Genomic DNA, 21,184 nt, shown 5'->3' with positions numbered 1-21,184 from the left:
CTCTGACCTCTAACCCGACTGGACCATGAGTAGCTGTAGGGTGTGATTCACTAGGTGCATCAGTAAAAGTTGATGTGTGTTTCATCCAGTTGATGGACTACCACCGTGTGTGTCACCTGGTAGTGAGGGACGTCCCAGAGCTGCCCAGAGAGGATGAACCTCTGGACACCGCCCCCAAGGTGAACGATGTGATTGTCATGGAGATAGAGGTCAAAGGGTTGACACAGGCCTACCAGGTCCTGTTGGAGCCTTACTCTATTCATATCCCTGGAGAAGTGTTCATAGGCACCACCATCCGCAGGAGCTTCAAGGTAATCAGTTATGATAGTACATCAATGAGATACTTTATGTTTACCCAGTGGGCAAATTGACCAAGTGAAGTGCTTACATCCAAATTGACCAAGTGAAGTGCTTACATCCAAATTGACCAAGTGAAGTGCTTACATCCAAATTGACCAAGGGAAGTGTTTACATCCAAATTGACCAAGTGAAGTGCTTACATCCAAACTGACCAAGGGAAGTGCTTACATCCAAATTGACCAAGTGAAGTGCTTACATCCAAATTGACCAAGTGAAGTGCTTACATCCAAATTGACCAAGGGAAGTGTTTACATCCAAATTGACCAAGTGAAGTGCTTACATCCAAATTGACCAAGTGAAGTGCTTACATCCAAATTGACCAAGGGAAGTGTTTACATCCAAATTGACCAAGTGAAGTGCTTACATCCAAATTGACCAAGGGAAGTGCTTACATCCAAATTGACCAAGTGAAGTGCTTACATCCAAATTGACCAAGTGAAGTGCTTACATCCAAATTGACCAAGTGAAGTGCTTACATCCAAAAGCAGTTGGTGAACTGGTGATGTCTTTGCCCACAGGGTAAGTACAGTAGTCTATGTTCTCTTCTCCAGACCACCATGGTACCAGTAGTCTCTGATGGTCTGTTCTCCAGACCACCATGGTACCAGTAGTCTCTGATGGTCTGTTCTCCAGACCACCATGGTACCAGTAGTCTCTGATGGTCTCTTCTCCAGACCACCATGGTACCAGTAGTCTCTGATGGTCTGTTCTCCAGACCACCATGGTACCAGTAGTCTCTGATGGTCTGTTCTCCAGACCACCATGGTACCAGTAGTCTCTGATGGTCTGTTCTCCAGACCACCATGGTACCAGTAGTCTCTGATGGTCTGTTCTCCAGACCACCATGGTACCAGTAGTCTCTGATGGTCTGTTCTCCAGACCACCATGGTACCAGTAGTCTCTGATGGTCTGTTCTCCAGACCACCATGGTACCAGTAGTCTCTGATGGTCTGTTCTCCAGACCACCATGGTACCAGTAGTCTCTGATGGTCTCTTCTCCAGACCACCATGGTACCAGTAGTCTTTGATCTCTTCTCCAGACCATCATGGTACCAGTAGTCTCTGATGGTCTGTTCTCCAGACCACCATGGTACCAGTAGTCTCTGATGGTCTGTTCTCCAGACCACCATGGTACCAGTAGTCTCTGATGGTCTGTTCTCCAGACCACCATGGTACCAGTAGTCTCTGATGGTCTGTTCTCCAGACCACCATGGTACCAGTAGTCTCTGATGGTCTGTTCTCCAGACCACCATGGTACCAGTAGTCTCTGATGGTCTGTTCTCTAGACCACCATGGTACCAGTAGTCTTTGTTCTCTTCTCCAGACCACCATGGTACCAGTAGTCTCTGATGGTCTGTTCTCCAGACCACCATGGTACCAGTAGTCTCTGATGGTCTGTTCTCCAGACCACCATGGTACATCATAGTAGTCTCTGATGGTCTGTTCTCCAGGCCACCATGGTAAATCAGCTGGTGTGGATTTATCCCCTGGTAGCAGTAGTCTTTGTTCTCTTCTCCAGACCACCATGGTACCAGTAGTCTCTGATGGTCTGTTCTCCAGACCACCATGGTACCAGTAGTCTCTGATGGTCTGTTCTCCAGACCACCATGGTACCAGTAGTCTCTGATGGTCTGTTCTCCAGATCACCATGGTACCAGTAGTCTCTGATGGTCTGTTCTCCAGACCACCATGGTCACATCAGTAGTCTCTGATGGTCTGGTCTCCAGACCACCATGGTACCAGTAGTCTCTGATGGTCTGTTCTCCAGACCACCATGGTACCAGTAGTCTCTGATGGTCTCTTCTCCAGACCACCATGGTACCAGTAGTCTTTGTTCTCTTCTCCAGACCACCATGGTACCAGTAGTCTCTGATGGTCTGTTCTCCAGACCACCATGGTACCAGTAGTCTCTGATGGTCTGTTCTCCAGACCACCATGGTACCAGTAGTCACATCATGATGGTCTGTTCTCCAGACCACCATGGTACCAGTAGTCTCTGATGGTCTTTTCTCCAGACCACCATGGTACCAGTAGTCTCTGATGGTCTCTTCTCCAGACCACCATGGTACCAGTAGTCTTTGTTCTCTTCTCCAGACCACCATGGTACCAGTAGTCTCTGATGGTCTCTTCTCCAGACCACCATGGTACCAGTAGTCTCTGATGGTCTCTTCTCCAGACCACCATGGTACCAGCAGTCTTTGTTCTCTTCTCCAGACCACCATGGTACCAGTAGTCTCTGATGGTCTGTTCTCCAGACCACCATGGTACCAGTAGTCTCTGATGGTCTCTTCTCCAGACCACCATGGTACCAGCAGTCTTTGTTCTCTTCTCCAGACCACCATGGTACCAGTAGTCTCTGATGGTCTGTTCTCCAGACCACCATGGTCACCATCATAGTCTCTGATGGTCTCTTCTCCAGACCACCATGGTACCAGTAGTCTTTGTTCTCTTCTCCAGACCACCATGGTACCAGTAGTCTCCGATGGTCTGTTCTCCAGACCACTTATATTTAGTCCCCCCCTCCTTCCATGGTACCAGTAGTCTCTGATGGTCTCTTCTCCAGACCACCATGGTACCAGTAGTCTCTGATGGTCTCTTCTCCAGACCACCATGGTACCAGTAGTCTCTGATGGTCTCTTCTCCAGACCACCATGGTACCAGTAGTCTTTGTTCTCTTCTCCAGACCACCATGGTACCAGTAGTCTCTGATGGTCTCTTCTCCAGACCACCATGGTACCAGTAGTCTCTGATGGTCTCTTCTCCAGACCACCATGGTACCAGTAGTCTCTGATGGTCTCTTCTCCAGACCACCATGGTACCAGTAGTCTCTGATGGTCTCTTCTCCAGACCACCATGGTACCAGTAGTCTCTGATGGTCTCTTCTCCAGACCACCATGGTACCAGTAGTCTTTGTTCTCTTCTCCAGACCACCATGGTACCAGTAGTCTCTGATGGTCTCTTCTCCAGACCACCATGGTACCAGTAGTCTCTGATGGTCTCTTCTCCAGACCACCATGGTACCAGTAGTCTCTGATGGTCTCTTCTCCAGACCACCATGGTACCAGTAGTCTCTGATGGTCTGTTCTCCAGACCACCATGGTACCAGTAGTCTCTGATGGTCTGTTCTCCAGACCACCATGGTACCAGTAGTCTCTGATGGTCTGTTCTCCAGACCACCATGGTACCAGTAGTCTCTGATGGTCTCTTCTCCAGACCACCATGGTACCAGTAGTCTCTGATGGTCTGTTCTCCAGACCACCATGGTACCAGTAGTCTTTGTCTCTTCAGATGTGGAACAACAGCAGATCCAGAATCACCTTCCATTGGGAGAGGAGCAGTGACTGTCACATCATGGAGGTGGAGCCCCCTGCTGGGGAAATAGGTACACATCATGGTCACATCATGGTCACATCATAGAGGTGGAGCCCCCTGCTGGGGAAATAGGTACACATCATGGTCACATCATGGAGGTGGAGCCCCCTGCTGGGGAAATAGGTACACATCATGGTCACATCATGGAGGTGGAGCCCCCTGCTGGGGAAATAGGTACACATCATGGTCACATCATGGTCACATCATGGAGGTGGAGCCCCCTGCTGGGGAAATATGAACATGCCATGGTCACATCATGGAGGTGGAGCCCCCTGCTGGGGAAATATGTACACATCATGGTCACATCATAGAGGTGGAGCCCCCTGCTGGGGAAATATGTACACATCATGGTCACATCATGGAGGTGGAGCCCCCTGCTGGGGAAATATGTACACATCATGGTCACATCATAGAGGTGGAGCCCCCTGCTGGGGAAATAGGTACACATCATGGTCACATCATGGAGGTGGAGCCCCCTGCTGGGGAAATAGGTACACATCATGGTCACATCATGGTCACATCATGGAGGTGGAGCCCCCTGCTGGGGAAATATGTACACATCATGGTCACATCATAGAGGTGGAGCCCCCTGCTGGGGAAATAGGTACACATCATGGTCACATCATGGAGGTGGAGCCCCCTGCTGGGGAAATAGGTACACATCATGGTCACATCATGGTCACATCATGGTCACATCATGGTCACATCATAGAGGTGGAGCCCCCTGCTGGGGAAATAGGAACATGCCATGGTCACATCATGGAGGTGGAGCCCCCTGCTCGGGAAATAGGAACATGCCATGGTCACATCATGGAGGTGGAGCCCCCTGCTGGGGAAATAGGTACACATCATGGTCACATCATGGAGGTGGAGCCCCCTGCTGGGGAAATATGTACACATCATGGTCACATCATGGTCACATCATAGTGGTGGAGCCCCCTGCTGGGGAAATATGTACACATCATGGTCACATCATGGTCACATCATAGTGGTGGAGCCCCCTGCTGGGGAAATATGTACACATCATGGTCACATCATGGTCACATCATAGAGGTGGAGCCCCCTGCTGGGGAAATATGTACACATCATGGTCACATCATAGAGGTGGAGCCCCCTGCTGGGGAAATAGGAACATGACATGGTCACATCATAGAGGTGGAGCCCCCTGCTGGGGAAATAGGAATATGCCATGGTCACACACAGATAGATAGAGGCCAATGTATAAATAACATATATGTATATATTTATGTCCTTTATTATTTCCCCCTAACCCTACCACCCATCCCCTAATTGAAGTAAACAAATGAACAACAACACTTGGGCGTATATTTCCAGCTTATCCATACTGTATACATTTAACACACAGTCTATATATTTAGTCCCCCTCCTTCCAGCTTATCCATACTGTATACATTTAACACACAGTCTATATATTTAGTCCCCCTCCTTCCAGCTTATCCATACTGTATACATTTAACACACAGTCTATATATTTAGTCCCCCTCCTTCCAGCTTATCCATACTGTATACATTTAACACACAGTCTATATATTTAGTCCCCATTTAACACACAGTCCTTCCAGCTTATCCATACTGTATACATTTAACACACAGTCTATATATTTAGTCCCCCTCCTTCCAGCTTATCCATACTGTATACATTTAACACACAGTCTATATATTTAGTCCCCCTCCTTCCAGCTATATATTTAGTCCCCCTCCTTCCAGCTTATCCATACTGTATACATTTAACACACAGTCTATATATTTAGTCCCCCTCCTTCCAGCTTATCCATACTGTATACATTTAACACACAGTCTATATATTTAGTCCCCCTCCTTCCAGCTTATCCATACTGTATACATTTAACACACAGTCTATATATTTAGTCCCCCTCCTTCCAGCTTATCCATACTGTATACATTTAACACACAGTCTATATATTTAGTCCCCCTCCTTCCAGCTTATCCATACTGTATACATTTAACACACAGTCTATATATTTAGTCCCCCTCCTTCCAGCTTATCCATACTGTATACATTTAACACACAGTCTATATATTTAGTCCCCCTCCTTCCAGCTTATCCATACTGTATACATTTAACACACAGTCTATATATTTAGTCCCCCTCCTTCCAGCTTATCCATACTGTATACATTTAACACACAGTCTATATATTTAGTCCCCCTCCTTCCAGCTTATCCATACTGTATACATTTAACACACAGTCTATATATTTAGTCCCCCTCCTTCCAGCTTATCCATACTGTATACATTTAACACACAGTCTATATATTTAGTCCCCCTCCTTCCAGCTTATCCATACTGTATACATTTAACACACAGTCTATATATTTAGTCCCCCTCCTTCCAGCTTATCCATACTGTATACATTTAACACACAGTCTATATATTTAGTCCCCCTCCTTCCAGCTTATCCATACTGTATACATTTAACACACAGTCTATATATTTAGTCCCCCTCCTTCCAGCTTATCCATACTGTATACATTTAACACACAGTCTATATATTTAGTCCCCCTCCTTCCAGCTTATCCATACTGTATACATTTAACACACAGTCTATATATTTAGTCCCCCTCCTTCCAGCTTATCCATACTGTATACATTTAACACACAGTCTATATATTTAGTCCCCCTCCTTCCAGCTTATCCATACTGTATACATTTAACACACAGTCTATATATTTAGTCCCCCTCCTTCCAGCTTATCCATACTGTATACATTTAACACACAGTCTATATATTTAGTCCCCCTCCTTCCAGCTTATCCATACTGTATACATTTAACACACAGTCTATATATTTAGTCCCCCTCCTTCCAGCTTATCCATACTGTATACATTTAACACACAGTCTATATATTTAGTCCCCCTCCTTCCAGCTTATCCATACTGTATACATTTAACACACAGTCTATATATTTAGTCCCCCTCCTTCCAGCTTATCCATACTGTATACATTTAACACACAGTCTATATATTTAGTCCCCCTCCTTCCAGCTTATCCATACTGTATACATTTAACACACAGTCTATATATTTAGTCCCCCCTTCCAGCTTATCCATACTGTATACATTTAACACACAGTCTATATATTTAGTCCCCCTCCTTCCAGCTTATCCATACTGTATACATTTAACACACAGTCTATATATTTAGTCCCCCTCCTTCCAGCTTATCCATACTGTATACATTTAACACACAGTCTATATATTTAGTCCCCCTCCTTCCAGCTTATCCATACTGTATACATTTAACACACAGTCTATATATTTAGTCCCCCTCCTTCCAGCTTATCCATACTGTATACATTTAACACACAGTCTATATATTTAGTCCCCCTCCTTCCAGCTTATCCATACTGTATACATTTAACACACAGTCTATATATTTAGTCCCCCTCCTTCCAGCTTATCCATACTGTATACATTTAACACACAGTCTATATATTTAGTCCCCCTCCTTCCAGCTTATCCATACTGTATACATTTAACACACAGTCTATATATTTAGTCCCCCTCCTTCCAGCTTATCCATACTGTATACATTTAACACACAGTCTATATATTTAGTCCCCCTCCTTCCAGCTTATCCATACTGTATACATTTAACACACAGTCTATATATTTAGTCCCCCTCCTTCCAGCTTATCCATACTGTATACATTTAACACACAGTCTATATATTTAGTCCCCCTCCTTCCAGCTTATCCATACTGTATACATTTAACACACAGTCTATATATTTAGTCCCCTCCTTCCAGCTTATCCATACTGTATACATTTAACACACAGTCTATATATTTAGTCCCCCTCCTTCCAGCTTATCCATACTGTATACATTTAACACACAGTCTATATATTTAGTCCCCCTCCTTCCAGCTTATCCATACTGTATACATTTAACACACAGTCTATATATTTAGTCCCCCTCCTTCCAGCTTATCCATACTGTATACATTTAACACACAGTCTATATATTTAGTCCCCCTCCTTCCAGCTTATCCATACTGTATACATTTAACACACAGTCTATATATTTAGTCCCCCTCCTTCCAGCTTATCCATACTGTATACATTTAACACACAGTCTATATATTTAGTCCCCCTCCTTCCAGCTTATCCATACTGTATACATTTAACACACAGTCTATATATTTAGTCCCCCTCCTTCCAGCTTATCCATACTGTATACATTTAACACACAGTCTATATATTTAGTCCCCCTCCTTCCAGCTTATCCATACTGTATACATTTAACACACAGTCTATATATTTAGTCCCCCTCCTTCCAGCTTATCCATACTGTATACATTTAACACACAGTCTATATATTTAGTCCCCCTCCTTCCAGCTTATCCATACTGTATACATTTAACACACAGTCTATATATTTAGTCCCCCTCCTTCCAGCTTATCCATACTGTATACATTTAACACACAGTCTATATATTTAGTCCCCCTCCTTCCAGCTTATCCATACTGTATACATTTAACACACAGTCTATATATTTAGTCCCCCTCCTTCCAGCTTATCCATACTGTATACATTTAACACACAGTCTATATATTTAGTCCCCCTCCTTCCAGCTTATCCATACTGTATACATTTAACACACAGTCTATATATTTAGTCCCCCTCCTTCCAGCTTATCCATACTGTATACATTTAACACACAGTCTATATATTTAGTCCCCCTCCTTCCAGCTTATCCATACTGTATACATTTAACACACAGTCTATATATTTAGTCCCCCTCCTTCCAGCTTATCCATACTGTATACATTTAACACACAGTCTATATATTTAGTCCCCCTCCTTCCAGCTTATCCATACTGTATACATTTAACACACAGTCTATATATTTAGTCCCCCTCCTTCCAGCTTATCCATACTGTATACATTTAACACACAGTCTATATATTTAGTCCCCCTCCTTCCAGCTTATCCATACTGTATACATTTAACACACAGTCTATATATTTAGTCCCCCTCCTTCCAGCTTATCCATACTGTATACATTTAACACACAGTCTATATATTTAGTCCCCCTCCTTCCAGCTTATCCATACTGTATACATTTAACACACAGTCTATATATTTAGTCCCCCTCCTTCCAGCTTATCCATACTGTATACATTTAACACACAGTCTATATATTTAGTCCCCCTCCTTCCAGCTTATCCATACTGTATACATTTAACACACAGTCTATATATTTAGTCCCCCTCCTTCCAGCTTATCCATACTGTATACATTTAACACACAGTCTATATATTTAGTCCCCCTCCTTCCAGCTTATCCATACTGTATACATTTAACACACAGTCTATATATTTAGTCCCCCTCCTTCCAGCTTATCCATACTGTATACATTTAACACACAGTCTATATATTTAGTCCCCCTCCTTCCAGCTTATCCATACTGTATACATTTAACACACAGTCTATATATTTAGTCCCCCTCCTTCCAGCTTATCCATACTGTATACATTTAACACACAGTCTATATATTTAGTCCCCCTCCTTCCAGCTTATCCATACTGTATACATTTAACACACAGTCTATATATTTAGTCCCCCTCCTTCCAGCTTATCCATACTGTATACATTTAACACACAGTCTATATATTTAGTCCCCCTCCTTCCAGCTTATCCATACTGTATACATTTAACACACAGTCTATATATTTAGTCCCCCTCCTTCCAGCTTATCCATACTGTATACATTTAACACACAGTCTATATATTTAGTCCCCCTCCTTCCAGCTTATCCATACTGTATACATTTAACACACAGTCTATATATTTAGTCCCCCTCCTTCCAGCTTATCCATACTGTATACATTTAACACACAGTCTATATATTTAGTCCCCCTCCTTCCAGCTTATCCATACTGTATACATTTAACACACAGTCTATATATTTAGTCCCCCTCCTTCCAGCTTATCCATACTGTATACATTTAACACACAGTCTATATATTTAGTCCCCTCCTTCCAGCTTCCAGCTTATCCATACTGTATACATTTAACACACAGTCTATATATTTAGTCCCCCTCCTTCCAGCTTATCCATACTGTATACATTTAACACACAGTCTATATATTTAGTCCCCTTCCAGCTCCTTCCATTTAACACACAGCTTATCCATATCCATGTATACATTTAACACACAGTCTATATATTTAGTCCCCCTCAGTCTTCCAGCTTATCTTCCAGCTTATCCATACTGTATACATTTAACACACAGTCTATATATTTAGTCCCCCTCCTTCCAGCTTATCCATACTGTATACATTTAACACACAGTCTATATATTTAGTCCCCTATATATTTAGTCCCCCTCCTTCCAGCTTATCCATACTGTATACATTTAACACACAGTCTATATATTTAGTCCCCCTCCTTCCAGCTTATCCATACTGTATACATTTAACACACAGTCTATATATTTAGTCCCCCTCCTTCCAGCTTATCCATACTGTATACATTTAACACACAGTCTATATATTTAGTCCCCCTCCTTCCAGCTTATCCATACTGTATACATTTAACACACAGTCTATATATTTAGTCCCCCTCCTTCCAGCTTATCCATACTGTATACATTTAACACACAGTCTATATATTTAGTCCCCCTCCTTCCAGCTTATCCATACTGTATACATTTAACACACAGTCTATATATTTAGTCCCCCTCCTTCCAGCTTATCCATACTGTATACATTTCTATATATTTAGTCCCCCTCCTTCCAACACAGTCTATATATTTAGTCCCCCTCCTTCCAGCTTATCCATACTGTATACATTTAACACACAGTCTATATATTTAGTCCCCCTCCTTCCAGCTTATCCATACTGTATACATTTAACACACAGTCTATATATTTAGTCCCCCTCCTTCCAGCTTATCCATACTGTATACATTTAACACACAGTCTATATATTTAGTCCCCCTCCTTCCAGCTTATCCATACTGTATACATTTAACACACAGTCTATATATTTAGTCCCCCTCCTTCCAGCTTATCCATACTGTATACATTTAACACACAGTCTATATATTTAGTCCCCCTCCTTCCAGCTTATCCATACTGTATACATTTAACACACAGTCTATATATTTAGTCCCCCTCCTTCCAGCTTATCCATACTGTATACATTTAACACACAGTCTATATATTTAGTCCCCCTCCTTCCAGCTTATCCATACTGTATACATTTAACACACAGTCTATATATTTAGTCCCCCTCCTTCCAGCTTATCCATACCAGTCTATATATTTAGTCCCCCTCCTTCCAGCTTATCCATACTGTATACATTTAACACACAGTCTATATATTTAGTCCCCCTCCTTCCAGCTTATCCATACTGTATACATTTAACACACAGTCTATATATTTAGTCCCCCTCCTTCCAGCTTATCCATACTGTATACATTTAACACACAGTCTATATATTTAGTCCCCCTCCTTCCAGCTTATCCATACTGTATACATTTAACACAGTCTATATATTTAGTCCCCCTCCTTCCAGCTTATCCATACTGTATACATTTAACACACAGTCTATATATTTAGTCCCCCTCCTTCCAGCTTATCCATACTGTATACATTTAACACACAGTCTATATATTTAGTCCCCCTCCTTCCAGCTTATCCATACTGTATACATTTAACACACAGTCTATATATTTAGTCCCCCTCCTTCCAGCTTATCCATACTGTATACATTTAACACACAGTCTATATATTTAGTCCCCCTCCTTCCAGCTTATCCATACTGTATACATTTAACACACAGTCTATATATTTAGTCCCCCTCCTTCCAGCTTATCCATACTGTATACATTTAACACAGTCTATATATTTAGTCCCCCTCCTTCCAGCTTATCCATACTGTATACATTTAACACACAGTCTATATATTTAGTCCCCCTCCTTCCAGCTTATCCATACTGTATACATTTAACACAGTCTATATATTTAGTCCCATCCTTCAGCTCCACTCAACCCCTCCCATCTATCTCTGAAAACCATCCAGTTTTTATTTCTATTTGCCATATATTTTTCAACTGTGCTGTCTGTGATGTTTCACAAAAGTTCTGAAATATGTTATCTACATAAGTATTCAGACCTTTTGCTATGAGACTATAAATTGAAGTCAGGTGCCTCCTGTTTCCATTGATCATCCTTGAGATGTTTCTACAACTTGATTGGAGTCCACCTGTGGTAAATTCAATTGACTGGACATGATTTGGAAAGGCACACACCTGCATATATAAGGTCCCACAGTTGACAGTGCATGTCAGAGCAAAAACCAAAGCCATGAGGTCGAAGGAATTGTCCATAAAGCTCAGAGACAAGATTGTGTCAAGGCACAGATCTGGGGAAGGGTACCAAAAAATGTCTGCAGCATTGAAGGTCCCCAAGAACACAGTGGCCTCCATCATTCTGCAGCATTGAAGGTCCTCAAGAACACAGTGGCCTCCATCATTCTGCAGCATTGAAGGTCCTCAAGAACACAGTGGCCTCCATCATTCTGCAGCATTGAAGGTCCCCAAGAACACAGTGGCCTCCATCATTCTGCAGTATTGAAGGTCCCCAAGAACACAGTGGCCTCCATCATTCTGCAGCATTGAAGGTCCCCAAGAACACAGTGGCCTCCATCATTCTGCAGCATTGAAGGTCCCCAAGAACACAGTGGCCTCCATCATTCTGCAGTGTTGAAGGTCCCCAAGAACACAGTGGCCTCCATCATTCTGCAGCGTTGAAGGTCCCCAAGAACACAGTGGCCTCCATCATTCTGCAGTATTGAAGGTCCCCAAGAACACAGTGACCTCCATCATTCTGCAGCATTGAAGGTCCCCAAGAACACAGTGGCCTCCATCATTCTGCAGCATTGAAGATCCCCAAGAACACAGTGGCCTCCATCATTCTGCAGTGTTGAAGGTCCCCAAGACCACAGTGGCCTCCATCATTCTGCAGCATTGAAGGTCTCCAAGAACACAGTGGCCTCCATCATCCTTAAATGGAAGATGTTTGGATCCACCAAGACTCTTCCTAGAGCTGGCCGCCCGGCCAAACTGACCATTCGGGGAAGAAGGGCCTTGGTCAATGGTCACTCTGACAGAGCTCCAGAGTTCCTCTGTGGAAATGGGAGAACCTTCCAGAAGGATAACCATCTCTGCGGCACCACCAATCAGGTCTTTATGGTAGAGTGACCAGACGGAAGCCACTCCTCAGTAAAAGGCACGACAGCCCGCTTGGAGTTTACCAATAGGCACCTAAAGGGCTCTGAGACTATGAGAAACATGATTGTCTGGTCTGATTAAACCAAGATTGAATTCTTTGGCCTGAACACAAAGCATCACATCTTGAGGAAACCTGGCACCATCCCTACAGTGAAGCACGGTGGTGGCATTATCATGCTGTGAGGTTGTTTTTCAGCAGCAGGGACTGGGAGACTAGTCAGGACCAAAGGAAAGATGAACGGAGCAAAGTACAGAGAGATCCTTGATGAAAACCTGCTCCAGAGGGCTCAGGACCTCAGACTGGGGCGAAGGTTCACCTTCCAACAAGACAACGACCCTAAGCACACAGTGAAGACATTGCAGGAGTGGCTTCAGGACAAGTCTCTGAATGTCCTTGAGTGGCCTAGCCAGAGCCCAAACTTGAACCCAATCAAAGATCTCTAGATAGACCTGAAAATAGCTGTGCAGCAACGCTCCCCATCCAACCTTGAGAGGATCTGCAGAGAAGAATGGGAGAAACTCCCCAAATACAGGTGTGCCAAGCTTGTAGTGTCATACCCAAGAAGACTCTATGCTGTAATCGCTGCCAAAGATGCTTCAACAAAGTACTGAGTAAAGGGTCTGAATACTTATGTAAATGTGATATTTCCTTAAATGAAACTGGTATGCTTTTTCATTCATCACAATTTTCTTTAGCCAATTTTGGTCGTTAATGCAGGGCTGACAGACAAGTTCCTTACTTTATCCCCTTTCTTCTTGCCTCTTCCATTTTTGCGGTAATGCTGCAATTCGTTGGTTGTAATTCTGGTGAGAGCAGACATTTCCATATTATTTTGTTAGCTGCATCTATGACATAACTCCACCAGTCCTATTTATGAAGATTATACAAAACATCTAATTATTCCCTAAATATTGTTTTTTTTAACCATAGAAGTCTAATGCTTTAATATTTAATCATTTCTGCCCTCTGAATTCATATTCATTATATAAAGGCCCATTTAATTTTGTCTGACTTGCCGTTCCAAATAAAATGGAATCTTTTTTGCTCATATCATTTTAAAAACAAGTCGCTCGGTGTAGGCAAAACCATAAGCAAATCGGTAAACTGGGATATGACTAAAGAGTTAATCAGGGTAAACTGGGATATGACTAAAGAGTTAATCAGGGTGAACTGGGATGTGACTAAAGAGTCAATCAATTTTCCACAAATCGACAGGGATTTTCCTTTCCACGGTAGCAAGATCTTATCTATTTTTGCCAACTTTCTATTAAAATTGAATGTAGTGAGATGATTTATTTATTTTGGGATATGTATACCGAGTATATCCACATCACTGTCAGACCATTTTATACGGTAATGTAAAAGTTGTATTTTTTAGTGATCCAATACGTAATATAGTACACTGATCATCATTTGGTTGTATTCCAGAGAGGTTATACAAAGTAGCTAGATCCTCTATGAGGCTGTGCAGGGATCCACATTGTGGATTTAAAAGAAGACATGAATCATCACTGTACAATGATACAGTGGTTTTTAAGCCCTTGATGTTATTGTTGGATCTGAGTTTAATAGCTAACATTTTGACAGCCATAATAAATAGATATGCCGATAGGGGACAACCTTGTTTTACTCCTCTAGACAGTTGAATACTTTCTGAGAAGTAGCCATTATTTACTATTTCACACCTGTGGTTAACTTTAACCCATTTTAAAAGAGACTCTCCAAAATATTATTATGTGGATATATTGAAGCAACATCTTAAGACATCAGTCAGGAAGTTAAAGCTTGGTCGCAAATGGGTCTTCCAAATGGACAATGACCCCAAGCATACTTCCATCGTTGTGGCAAAATTTACATTTACATTTAAGTCATTTAGCAGACGCTCTTATCCAGAGCGACTTACAAATTGGTGCATTCACCTTATGACATCGAGTGGAACAGTCACTTTACAATAGTGCATCTAAATCTTAAAGGGGTGGGGGTGAGAGGGATTACTTATCCTATCCTAGGTATTCCTTAAAGAGGTGGGGTTTCAGGTGTCTCCGGAAGGTGGTGATTGACTCCGCTGTCCTGGCGTCGTGAGGGAGTTTGTTCCACCATTGGGGAGCCAGAGCAGCGAACAGTTTTGACTGAGCTGAGCGGGAACTGTACTTCCTCAGTGGTTGGGAGGCGAGCAGGCCAGAGGTGGATGAATGCAGTGCCCTTGTTTGGGTGTAGGGCCTGATCAGAGCCTGGAGGTACTGAGGTGCCGTTCCCCTCACAGCTCCGTAGGCAAGCACCATGGTCTTGTAGCGGATGCGAGCTTCAACTGGAAGCCAGTGGAGAGAACGGAGGAGCGGGGTGACGTGAGAGAACTTGGGAAGGTTGAACACCAGACGGGCTGCGGCGTTCTGGATGAGTTGAAGGGGTTTAATGGCACAGGCAGGGAGCCCAGCCAACAGGGAGTTGCAGTAATCCAGACGGGAGATGACAAGTGCCTGGATTAGGACCTGCTCCGCTTCCTGTGTGAGGCAGGGTCGTACTCTGCGGATGTTGTAGAGCATGAACCTACAGGAACGGGCCACCGCCTTGTTGTTGGTTGAGAACGACAGGGTGTTGTCCAGGATCACGCCAAGGTTCTTAGCGCTCTGGGAGGAGGACACAATGGAGTTGTCAACCGTGATGGCGAGATCATGGAACGGGCAGTCCTTCCCCGGGAGGAAGAGCAGCTCCGTCTTGCCGAGGTTCAGCTTGAGGTGGTGATCCGTCATCCACACTGATATGTCTGCCAGACATGCAGAGATGTGATTCGCCACCTGGCAAAATGCCTTTAGGACAGCAAAGTCAAAGTATTGGAGTGGCCATCACAAAGCCCTGACCTCAATCGTATAGAACATTTGAGGGCAGAACTGAAAAAGTGTGTGTGAGCAAGGAGGCCTACAAACCTGACTCAGTTTGGCCACTAGAGGCCTCTACCATTCTCTATGAGGTCACATCATAGAGGTGGAGCCCCCTGCTGGGGAAATAGGAACATGACATGATTCAGCCAGACTGTTTATAAGAGATGAACATGAATTATACATTTCAAGACATTTAGCAGAGGTGCAGCAGAACTCTGTAGCTTTAGTAGACTGACTGATTAATGTGTCTAGTAGACTGGTCGGTTGACTGACTAGTTAGTAGACTGGTCAGTTGACTGACTGACTGGTTTGTAGATTTATGTTGACTGACTGGTTAGTAGACTGGTCTGTTGACTGACTGGTTAGTAGACTGGTCAGTTGGCAGACCCGTTAGTAGACTGGCCTGTTGGCTGACTGGTTAGTAGGCTGGTCTGTTGGTGGACCGGTTAGTAGACTGGTCTGTTGGCTGACTGGTTAGTTGGCTGGTCTGTTGACTGACTGGGTAGTAGACTGGTCTGTTGACTGACTGGTTAGTAGACTGGTCTGTTGGCTGACTGACTGGTTAGTAGACTGGGCTGTTGACTGACTGACTGGTTCGTAGACTGGGCTGTTGACTGACTGGTTATTAAAGCTAATCTGAAAACAAGACTCCCTAAATTCTATCAGCATATCGATTGTGCAACCAGGGCTGGTAAAACCCTGGATCATTGTTATTCTAACTTCCGCAACGCATATAAGGCCCTCCCCCGCCCTCCTTTCGGAAAAGCTGACCACGACTCGATTTTGTTGCTTCCAGCCTACAGACAGAAACTAAAACAAGAAGCTCCCGCTCTGAGGTCTGTTCAACGCTGGTCCGGCCAATCTGATTCCACGCTTCAAGATTGCTTCGATCACATGGACTGGGATATGTTCCGCATTGCGTCCAACAACAACATTGACGAATATGCTGATTCGGTGAGCGAGTTCATTAGAAAGTGCATCGGGCGATGTCATACCCACAGCAACTATTAAAACATTCCCAAACCATAGTGGAGTTTGGAGTGTGACTGAGGTTGTGGACAGGTGTCTTTTATACTGATAACAAGTTCAAACAGGTGCCATTAATACAGGTAACGAGTGGAGGACAGAGGAGCCTCTTAAAGAAGAAGTTGTGATTTTCTGGATTTCTTTTTCTCATTTTGTCTGTCATAGTTGAAGTGTACCTATGATGAAAATTACAGGCCTCTCTCATCTTTTTAAGTGGGAGAACTTGCACAATGGGTGGCTGACTAAATACTTTTTTGCCCCACTGTACATGTATCACTAGCCACTTTAAACTATGCCACTTTGTTTACATACTCATCTCATATGTATATACACTTTAAATCTACTGTATCCACTTTGCCACTTTAAACTATGCCACTTTGTTTACATACTCATCTCATGTATATACTGTACTCGATACCATCTACTGCATCCTTATGTAATACATGTATCACTAGCCACTTTAAACTATGCCACTTTGTTTACATACTCATCTCATATGTATATACTGTACTCGATACCATCTACTGCATCCTTATGTAATACATGTATCACTAGCCACTTTAAACTATGCCACTTTGTTTACATACTCATCTCATATGTATATACTGTACTCGATACCATCTACTGCATCCTTATGTAATACATGTATCACTAGCCACTTTAAACTATGCCACTTTGTTTACATACTCATCTCATATGTATATACTGTACTCGATACCATCTACTGCATCTTGCCTATGCCGCTCTGTACCATCACTCATTCATATAACTTTATGTACATATTCTTTATCCCTTTACACTTGTGTGTATAAGGTAGTAGTTGTAGAATTGTTAGGTTAGATTACTCGTTGGTTATTACTGCATTGTTGGAACTAGAAGAACAAGCATTTCGCTACACTCGCATTAACATCTGCTAACCATGTGACCAATAACATCTACTAACCATGTGTGTGACCATTAACATCTGCTAACCATGTGTATGTGACCATTAACATCTGCTAACCATGTGACCAATAACATCTGCTAACCATGTGACCAATAACATCTGCTAACCATGTGTGTGACCATTAACATCTGCTAACCATGTGTATGACCATTAACATCTGCTAACCATGTGTATGTGACCAATAACATCTGCTAACCATGTGTATGTGACCAATAACATCTGCTAACCATGTGTATGTGACCAATAACATCTGATAACCATGTGTATGTGACCAATAACATCTACTAACCATGTGTGTGACCAATAACATCTGCTAACCATGTGTGTGACCATTAACATCTGCTAACCATGTGACCAATAACATCTGCTAACCATGTGTGTGACCATTAACACCTGCTAACCATGTGACCAATAACATCTGCTAACCATGTGACCAATAACATCTACTAACCATGTGTGTGACCATTAACACCTGCTAACCATGTGACCAATAACATATGCTAACCATGTGACCAATAACATCTGCTAACCAATAACATCTGCTAACCATGTGTATGTGACCATTAACATCTGCTAACCATGTGACCAATAACATCTGCTAACCATGTGTATGTGACCATTAACATCTGCTAACCATGTGACCAATAACATCTGCTAACCATGTGTATGTGACCATTAACATCTGCTAACCATGTGACCAATAACATCTTAACATCTAACCATGTGTATGTGACCATTAACATCTGCTAACCATGTGACCAATAACATCTGCTAACCATGTGACCAATAACATCTACTAACCATGTGTGTGACCATTAACATCTGCTAACCATGTGACCAATAACATCTACTAACCATGTGTGTGACCATTAACATCTGCTAACCATGTGTATGTGGCCATTAACATCTGCTAACCATGTGACAAATACAATTCGATTTAATAGAATGCTCTGTTGACTGACTAGTGGTTAGTAAACTGATCTGTTGTCTGACTGGTTGACTGTGTGTTTGTGGTCCAGAGATGAACGAGTGTTTTGACCTGGAGCTGGTTCTGACCGGAGGGCGACCAGGTGCGGTCATATCCAGACTGCTGTGTCATGTTCAGCACCATCACCAACCTGTTGCTCTGGTCATACAGGTCACCTTCAAGGTGAGAGAGACTCCTATCATAGCTGTCTAAACGGCATCATCCGCTGAGTTAGTCATTCTCAGAGAGACTCCTATCATAGCTGTCTAAACGGCATCATCCGCTGAGTTAGTCATTCTCAGAAAGACTCCTATCATAGCTGTCTAAACGGCATCATCCGCTGAGTTAGTCATTCTCAGAGAGACTCCTATCATAGCTGTCATCCGCTGAAATTCGGCATCATCCGCTGAGTTAGTCATTCTCAGAGAGACTCCTATCATAGCTGTTAAACGGCATCATCCGCTGAGTTAGTCATTCTCAGAGAGACTCCTATCATAGCTGTCTAAACGGCATCATCCGCTGAGTTAGTCATTCTCAGAAAGACTCCTATCATAGCTGTCTAAACGGCATCATCCGCTGAGTTAGTCATTCTCAGAGAGACTCCTATCATAGCTGTCTAAACGGCATCATCCGCTGAGGTAGTCATTCTCAACACGAGATTTGATTGGAGAGTATTACCTGACAGTTCAACATATTCTGAAAAGCAGACGTATCCTTCATCTTTGTGTAACCTCCAACTCTACTTCCTCCGGTGTGTGTTGGTGTGTTCCAGGGTCCGCAGGTGTCTGTGACTGTTCCCAGTCTTGACCTAGGTCTAATACAGCTAGGTGACCAGACCCAGGCCACCATGGTCCTCACCAACACCACTCATCTAGAGGCCTTCTGGAGCCTGGAGTCTGGGAAGGCAGAGAGGACAGACAGTCTGGAGTCTGGGAAGGCAGAGAGGACAGACAGTCTGGAGTCTGGGAAGGCAGAGAGGACAGACAGTCTGGAGTCTGGGAAGGGAGAGAGGACATACAGCCACCACACACAGGTAAACACACTAACAAGTGAGTTAAAGGTAAGTTAAAGTAAAACACAGAAATATCACACATACTGTAATATTGAGGTATTGCCTCTGGTCGCCCTGGTAAGTGTTTTACAACAGTTTGTCCGTTTGTACTGAGACCTGATAGTCCCATTGTTGTCCTCTGTTGGTGTTTGTCTTCTTCTCCTGTGTGCTAGATCACAGTGCAGCCGTGTAAAGGAGTGCTGCCCCCTCTGGCTTCCTGCAGTGTAGACATCCTCTTCAGACCCCTGTTTTGTCAACACTTTGACACCGTGCTGGAGCTGGCTGTGGAGAATGGCCAAGGATGGTGAGGATTTCACCAATGCCTTCAACACTAATTGTACCAATAGGAAATCAATTTATTAGCTAGCAAGATCTATATCTGTGAATCAGCAACCTCTAACTGCACTGGTTCTGTCTCCCGTCACCTCTAACTGTACTGGTTCTGTCTCCAGTCACCTCTAACTGCACTGGTTCTGTCTCTAGTCACCTCTAACTGTACTGGTTCTGTCTCCAGTCACCTCTAACTGTACTGGTTCTGTCACCAGTCACCTCTAACTGTACTGGTTCTGTCTCCAGTCACCTCTAACTGCACTGGTTCTGTCTCCAGTCACCTCTAACTGTACTGGTTCTGTCTCCAGTCACCTCTAACAGTACTGGTTCTGTCTCCTGTCTCCAGTCACCTCTAACTGTACTGGTTCTGTCTCCAGTCACCTGTAACTGTACTGGTTCTGTCTCCAGTGACCTCTAACTGCACTGGTTCTGTCTCCAGTCACCTCTAACAGTACTGGTTCTGTCTCCTGTCTCCAGTCACCTCTAATTGCACTGGTTCTGTCTCCAGTCACCTCTAACTGTACTGGTTCTGTCTCCAGTCACCTCTAACTGTACTGGTTCTGTCTCCAGTCACCTCTAACTGTACTGGTTCTGTCTCCAGTGACCTCTAACTGCACTGGTTCTGTCTCCAGTCACCTCTAACTGTACTGGTTCTGTCTCCAGTCACCTCTAACTGTACTGGCTCTGTCTCCAGTCACTTTTAACTGTACTGGTCCTGTCTCCAGTCACCTCTAAATGTACTGGTTCTGTCTCCAGTCACCTCTAACGTTACTGGTTCTGTCTCCAGTCACCTCTAACTGTACTGGCCCTGTCTCCTATAACTGTACTGGTCCTGTCTCCTGTACTGGTTCTGTCTCCAGTCACCTGTAAATGTACTGGTTCTGTCTCCAGTCACCTCTAACTGCACTGGTTCTGTCTCCTGTCTCCTGTACTGGTTCTGTCTCCTGTCACCTCTAACTGCACTGGT

At 43.5% G+C, this 21,184-nt stretch overlaps 1 protein-coding gene across 4 annotated transcripts in view; it reads left to right on the top strand.

The window, feature by feature from the left end:
- Positions 1 to 21,184, top strand: part of dlec1 (DLEC1 cilia and flagella associated protein) — a 128,003-nt gene that overhangs the window by 48,568 nt on the left and 58,251 nt on the right. For all 4 annotated transcript variants that reach the window (XM_046293086.1, XM_046293085.1, XM_046293083.1 and 1 more), the window contains exons 16-20: positions 90 to 311; positions 3,649 to 3,742; positions 18,889 to 19,019; positions 19,609 to 19,869; positions 20,061 to 20,191. In XM_046293086.1, the coding sequence (XP_046149042.1) occupies positions 90 to 311; positions 3,649 to 3,742; positions 18,889 to 19,019; positions 19,609 to 19,869; positions 20,061 to 20,191 (839 nt within the window). The remainder of the gene's footprint in view (positions 1 to 89; positions 312 to 3,648; positions 3,743 to 18,888; positions 19,020 to 19,608; positions 19,870 to 20,060; positions 20,192 to 21,184) is intronic.

Source organism: Oncorhynchus gorbuscha, linkage group LG12, assembly GCF_021184085.1.
Source record: "Oncorhynchus gorbuscha isolate QuinsamMale2020 ecotype Even-year linkage group LG12, OgorEven_v1.0, whole genome shotgun sequence".
In the NCBI taxonomy this organism is placed as follows: Eukaryota; Metazoa; Chordata; class Actinopteri; order Salmoniformes; family Salmonidae; genus Oncorhynchus; species Oncorhynchus gorbuscha.
This window is presented reverse-complemented; position numbering and strand designations above follow the sequence as displayed.